We start from the raw sequence: 7,271 nt of genomic DNA on the forward strand, positions 1-7,271 counted from the left end.
TTTGATACTTGCAACCCTTGGTATCTCGTACCTTTTGGTTACTTGCATCCTTTGGTATCTCACAACCTTTGGTAACTCATGACCCTTGGCAACACGCAACCTTTGGAGACTAGTACCCTTTTGATCCAACCTCTCGGCTATGGTTAGCGATCAACGTAACCATCCATGACAGTAGGGTCTATGACGTGGTAACATGGTTAACTATCACGTTACATATATATATATATATATCATATAGACATAATAATATAAAGAAACAGAGATAGAACCACTCACAACCGCTATAGCCCTTACCGATCGGTCAGTTCGTCTCGCCCTTGGACCCTTGGTCCTTTGCGCCTATATCCCTCCAGGAATACGTCTTCCTCTTGGCCTCAGTGACTTATAAAAGCCACGGCCTCATATGGCTAAAGCCATACTCACCATGAACCGGATCGTGCCCTTATGGCTTTGATCCCGGATCCTGCTCTTCCGACTTGGATCCTCGGTTCTCATTGGGGGATCTCTTTGTTTAGGACGTGTGTCTTTTGTCTCAGACAGAATGAGACTGAATAAGACTGAATGAATTTATCCCTGGACGTCCTCCCTTTATATAGAAAACCAAAGGGCATGTGCGAAGGAACACATCCCTTCCAAGCATCCTTTCGGAACAGATCTTGGCCATCGATTACAATCAACGGTCCAGATTGCACCTGTTGGATCTTGGAGGTTTCCAGATACATCTAGGCACGTCCAACAACATCTAGGCATGTCAAACCCAAGCCCAAACTGATATCCCAAGCCCATGGCCCGACCACAAGAGCCCACCGGCCCGTAGCCACCTTGGGTCGACCATATGGCCCGACCATAGTCCGGACCTGGCCCAACTGCCCGAGACCTGAACACTCAGTCCAGCTGAGTTGAGCTGACTCCCAGCTGACCCAGCTGAGTGAGCTAGTAGCTCAGCTAGTTGAGCTGACATAACTTGGACCGAGCTAGACTGCACTGGATGTGCAGCTGATCGAGCTACCCGTCTACATCGTCCAGCTATTGTACAACTCTCCCAACTTGTTCTCTTCATCCTATTCAATCCATCTATGTCCTTTGATCCATTTATTGACATAGACCCATGATCCATTCTGATCATTTCACTCATCCCACCATGTTCACGATCAATTCTCTTGATCTGAACCAAGGCAGTCTTGTTTCTATCGAAACGTCTAGGTCCTATGTCAAGATCCCGGGACGGTGATGCGACATGAACCAACATAAGTTTGCATTAGTGTTCACGTGATCTCTAACTAAACTAAGTGTTTGGTTTTATTAATTAAAAGCTTTAGTGGGGTTTGCAATAGTTTTCTTTACATGCTTTGTTTTTGCTTAGAATTTTTTTTATATTGTTTGGTTTTGGTGGGTGCATGCTAGAGTTACAGAGAGATTTAATGGTGTTTAAGAAGGGTTTGTAGCTTTCACGTGGGTTAATTTTGTTTGATATTTATTTTATAGTTTAGAATATCTCAAAGTGTTTTTTTTTTCATAGTTTGGATATTTTTTTTTGTTAGAGATTATTCTATAGTTTAGAATTTCTCGAGATTTCTTGTGTTATATTCCATAGTTTGGGATACTTTGGTTATAGTTTAACCATTACGGGAGATTTTTAGTTATGCTCATGTTTTAGGTTGGTTTTTAGTCTTGTTTATAGACTATCCAAGTTAAGGACGATTGTTTGTGGAGTTTCAGTTGCGCCCACGGGATGTATTCTCATTATCAAGACCAAAGACGAGCTGAAGTGTTCATCCCTCATTTTCAAAGTTGAAGTTTTTACCCTGAGATCTGCTGACATGGTTGTCTGTCCTCGATGTATTTTCCACGGCATATGTGGTATGCTTTGTAATTGGAGATTGTGCGTTGTGCATCCCACGTTTGTCATGCGGGGGAGTATTAGAGATATATTGGGCCGCATGATGTGTATCTTACGGACAAATATTATAAAACCCCTGAAATCCATGAAGACTCTGAAGACTAAAAAGAAAGACTTGAAGAACAAGTTGATTTCAAGATATTCTTAGCATATTTAATCTAAGTGTTTAGGAAAGTTAGCATTATCTAGTGTTAACATTATGTTAATGTTGATGCTATATATATGCATCTTGTATTCTCATATCAAACACAACACAATAATATATAGTCATATCTTTACTTTACAACATTCAAAGAAGGATATCTTTGCAACCATGAGGAGTTTAACAATGAAAACACTTGCTATAGATTCTAAACTCAACGAGAGCACGCGGCGAATTGGTTTTATCCCAAAAGAATTAATGGTTTAAGATATATCCCATTTACAAGCCAAGCCACGTACACTGCATCCGAACTGGTTCTATTTGAGGAAAGTAATTCTTTGACTAACGAGTGTGCAACCAAAACTCAAGTTTGGAAGCCAGGCGATCATTCATTACATCTAAGATGACTTGGAGAGTTGGTACCATGCACTAAAACTCACTGGATAAGTCAGATTCTTCACCATCTCAACTTGCCATTTTTGGAGCCGATTTGCTTTAAATCCCAACGGCTCTATTCCTTCAGTCTAGCAAATCATTTGGTGATTTTTTCCATCAATAAGAAGCTCCAAAGACTCCCAGAATCTTCCCAAAGTTGTCCAGGTACATTGATCACGTTTTCCATTTTGGCCGATATCCCCTCGTTTAAGCCTAACGGCTAGTTTTTGATATTTTCATTATGTTTCCATTTTGTTTAGCTTTCTAAGTTTTTGTACTGAGCATTATATAAGCTCATTAGGTCCCTCTATGTAAGGACGAAATCTTTACCCAAGAAATAATAAACTTCTTAGTTTCTATTCTCCAAAGTCTTTGTGTCTTTGTGTGAATTTGGTCATTTAGTCTTGTGTGGAATCTCTTTGATTGGAAATTGAGGCTGCTTGTGGAATCAGGCTGTTCTTCTCCGTGGTTGATTGTGGAATCAGTCAAAAAATCTATTCTGTCCAAGATCATCATCCAGCCGGTTTTATAGTCGATCAGATTGATTAGAAGAACCACCCCTCTTGTTGGATCTACCATCACTTTGATCCAATAGATTTGCGAGCCTTTGACAGCCTAGGCTTACATCACTGGGAAACAAGACTGCCAACGCGAAAACGATTCTGAGGAGTTGAGCCATGGTTCACAGTTTGAAATCACCCCTAGGAAATTGATACAAAGTGGGCATTGTAATAAAAGAAGCTTTAAGAAGACTAGAGTGAATCCATCTAAAGCTATTCAAAAGAGAAATCTTCCTTTATCAACAAGTCACTAAAATATCACTTAAACTTACCAAACCAATCTGTGAGAGAGACAGAGAGATTAATTGAAAACAAAAAACTTAACAAATCATGTCAAGAACCGTTTTTTATACCATGGCTTAGGCTTAGGCTTAGGCTTATAAAACTAAGCCTAAGTCCGATAATTTTTAGGGCTGGATGGGTTCGCACTGTGGGTTTCGGCTCTAATTGACATGTCTAGGCTTCCTAGACTGCTGCTGCTGATGTTGACCTTGGTGGGAAGATGGTCCATCATCGAGCCTCTGAGTCTACGTTGGGTATTGCAGTAAGCAAAGGATATTGGCTGGCTCACTTAACACAAAGGATCTTGGCTGTCCACTTGGTGATGTCAGAGTAAACATCTGATCACTCCTGAAAAAATGATTAGCCTCAGGTCTCATGTAAGGATAATAACGGTACATGGAAAAATCTATTGCATTGAGATGATGTGGTTGTTGAATGAAATAGGTCTGAGCTGGACCAAATAAAGGCCTTGGAACAAACGTCTGCTTCTGTAATCCTTCTATGTTAGCCAGCTGGTTAGCCATTTTGTGCTGGTGAGTTGGTCTTATAATCTGAGGTCTCAAAGCTGCAGCGTTAGGACCCGACCCAGATGCATAGCTGTGAACCATCCTGGTTGCTTTTTGGTCAACATCGTTGGAAAAAGTGTACCACGGTTCACAGTTTGATAATCACTCCTAGGAAATTGATTAAAGATTTGAATTATTAGTGAAGAGACTAAGGCTAACATAATCCAACATTAGTAACAGAACTAGAAGCAGAGCAAAACAGAGACAATAGGTCTAAACCTGTTCTTCAAGGATATTTGGAGGAATAAGTAAGACGATGGTTCTGATCACATGCAAACGATTTAAAGCCACGTTACATCGTTTGATCACTATGTTGCATCTGATTAAGACTTGGAGCACCAGAACAGAGCAAAAAAACAGAGACAAGCGTAAACTCTAGTCACTTGTGGTTGTTGATCATCACAAAGTATAAAGTTTTGCCATTGTCAATCTTCTTAAGGATTCTTTTATTTCACTGTTTGGGACGAATACGGATAAGGCCCAAATAAGGCACCGACTAATCAAAGAAGTATCATCCTTCTTCTTTTAAGTATCACGTTCTCTTTTCAAATCTGCCATCGTCTCTGTCTCCCTTTTAAAGCTCTGCCATTGTCTCTGTTTTAAACTCTGTTCAAGAATGGATCATGATCAAGAAGCGGTACCAGAGGTGGAGAAAGCAGTCATTATGGAACAAAATGCTGACGAAAGGCGTGGTTACGTGATCACGCTCCAGGGTGATGATCAAGAAGCGGTACCAGAGGTGGAGAAACGTGTAATCGTAGAAGAGGATGTTGATGGCAGGCGTTCTTACTTGATCACACTTGAAGACAAACTGGATCAAGAACAAGAAAAAACTACTATTGGCATCATGTTCTCTACTTAAGGTAAGTGTGTTGATCATGCAACGCTTTAGATTTATCCTATAGATTTATCCTATTACGGTAATGATGATGATGACCAATGTATTTGCTAGATTTACCCATCCCTTGATGATGATGAGTATGCTGGCATTGAAAGAAGCATGGGGTGGATGGATTTTCAGAAGTTCTATCATAATTGCTTGAGTCACAAGGAATCTGAAGAAGAAACAGAAGAGGAAACTCTCGCTAGAGCCCACCAACTAAGAAATCTCTGGATTGGTAAGATGATCTCAGCCTATGATGTGCCAGAAGAGGAACGTGGAGATGTACCGTTTAAACCCTACAACGTCGATGATCTAGAGGCGGTAAAAGAAACATTCGGAGAAGATCTATATCGTACAATCCGTAAAGCTTTCCGCGAGGTACGTGTGGCGTTCAAGACTGGGGTTGAATACAAGCCATGGAACAGAGGAGAGGGAAGAGAAGCGACGCTAAATGAACTCTTGGACGCGCTTCCGAAGGTAGCTCGACCGCCTAGTCATCGCCGTCGTTAAGTTTGCCGGCGATGTTCTTGAATTTCGAGTCTTAGGGTTCTTTTATTTTGGACTGGGCTTTCATTGCCTTTTGTTCGGCCTTTACTTTTTTTTTATGGTTTGATTTGATACCAAAGCCGATCACAATTTGGTACGGTTTCGGTTTAGGTTTAAATAGTCAGGTTTATAAACCAACCATCGTTTGTTTGTAACAAGGGCCTCACTTTAATCTGAAATGAGTATATAAGCCAACCATCGTTTGTTTCTTTCACTGGCTTTTACTCATTCTTCCGCTGAATCCCTTTCGTATTCTAAGATTTTAACAATAGGCTTTTGGACTGACTTATCAGAGTTTAGCAATGGTGAAAATGATGTTGACGGAAGCTGAAAGCTACAGGAGCTAAAGTAGCTTGGGCTACTGTCTGTGGGGCGAAGGAAGAGGGAGGATTGGGAATTAGAGACCTCAAGGTTGTCAATAGAGTTAATAATCTAAAGATCATATGGAGACTGCTTTCGGGATCTTCATTGTGGGGGAAATGGATAAAGAGTAATTTGCTAAAGCAGAAGAATTTTTGGGAGATAAAAGAGGACACTCAAGTGGGGTCTTGGATGTGGAAAAAGATGATAAAAATGAGAGAGGTTGCTAGGAATTTTCATAAAAAAAAAGTTGGGGAATGGAAGAAAGACCTCATTCTGGTTTGACAATTGGTCTGAGAAAGGACTTTTAATCACTTTATTGGAAGAGAGGCATTGTTGACATGGGCATTAAACGAGAGGCTACGGTGGAGGAAGCTCTTATGAGGGATAAAAGAAGAAGAAGGTATCGCTCTCGGGTTTTAAATGAGATTGAGGCAGAAATGGAGACTGTTAGGGAGAGGTTGAGAGTGAATGCTGAGGATGTTAATATGTGGAGATGTGGGTCAGGGGATAAACAAAGATTTTCAACTCATGAAACTTGGTGGTTGCTAAGAATGGCCAGGGAGAGATGTAATTGGTCAAGGAGTATATGGTTCTCGAAGGCGACTCCTAAGTTTGCGTTTGTGGCCTGGCTTGTTGCTAGCAACAGATTGTCAACTATGGATAGAATTACTCAGTGGGATCCTGGAGCTGATGCGACTTGTGTTCTTTGCAAAAGGGAGCCGGAGTCTAGGAACCACTTATTCTTTGAGTGCTCTTTCTCTAATCAGTGTTGGGAAAATTACCCAATATCAATGAGATAAAGATGGGATTAGACAACTAAAAGATTTAAGAAGAAGACTCTTTATAATTTTGGAAAGTGTTTACAAAGATTTTGTTTTGAGAACTCTCTCTTTCAAATGTTTTCTCTCTTTGTTTTCTTGATGTGGGATGATTACAAATGGTGCTAAGCACCCCTATTTATACTAGTAAGTGAAGACTACAAGTTAGTTCTACACACTTCATCTTCTACACACTTCTTTTTCTACACACTTCTTCATCCTTCTCCATTTTTCTCTACATATCTCTTCTTCTTGGGCTCTTGGATTATAACTTGATTAGTTATTATTCTTGGGCTAATGAGGGAAAACCCAACAAATCTCCCCCTTCCCGATTTAGCCCGAAACCGTTGCCATCCCCGTGCCTTTGCAGCAATCTTCAAACTTCTTCAACGGTAATACCTTGGTCATAAAGTCTGACCAGTTTTCGTCGGTGTGTACCTTTGTGAGATGTATGAGCTTCTCTTCAAGAACTTCTCGTATCCAATGATGCCGAATGTCAATGTGCTTCGAGCGAGAGTGAAATGTTGGATTCTTTGCTAGGTGAATAGCACTTTGGTTGTCACATAGCATCTTGTAATTTTCTTGTTTTACTCCTAACTCAAGCAAGAAATTCTTCATCCATAGCATCTCCTTGCATGCTTCCGTTGCTGCGATGTATTCTGCTTCCGTGGTGGATAAGGCAACACACTTTTGTAGTTTCGATTGCCAGGAAACAGCTCCCTCTGCAAAGGTAGTAACAAAGCCTGATGTTGATTTCCTTGAATCTTTATCACCAG

At 40.7% G+C, this 7,271-nt stretch overlaps 1 protein-coding gene and 1 pseudogene across 1 annotated transcript; both read left to right on the plus strand.

Moving 5' to 3' along the window:
* The first annotated feature begins 4,501 nt into the window (after positions 1 to 4,501).
* LOC106320485 lies at positions 4,502 to 5,431 on the plus strand (annotated as a pseudogene).
* A 584-nt stretch (positions 5,432 to 6,015) lies between these two features.
* LOC106320487 lies at positions 6,016 to 6,477 on the plus strand. Its single transcript, XM_013758854.1, has one exon. The coding sequence runs from the start codon at positions 6,016 to 6,018 to the stop codon at positions 6,475 to 6,477; it is 462 nt and encodes a 153-aa protein (XP_013614308.1).
* Positions 6,478 to 7,271: the final 794 nt, after the last annotated feature.

The sequence above is a fragment of the Brassica oleracea genome, unplaced genomic scaffold (genome assembly GCF_000695525.1).
Source record: "Brassica oleracea var. oleracea cultivar TO1000 unplaced genomic scaffold, BOL UnpScaffold00940, whole genome shotgun sequence".
Lineage (NCBI taxonomy): Eukaryota > Viridiplantae > Streptophyta > Magnoliopsida > Brassicales > Brassicaceae > Brassica > Brassica oleracea.

What these genes read in the sequence shown, in the direction of transcription:
- LOC106320487 (XM_013758854.1), top strand. Translation starts at nt 6,016, where the DNA reads ATGGGCATTAAACGAGAGGCTACGGTGGAGGAAGCTCTTATGAGGGAT.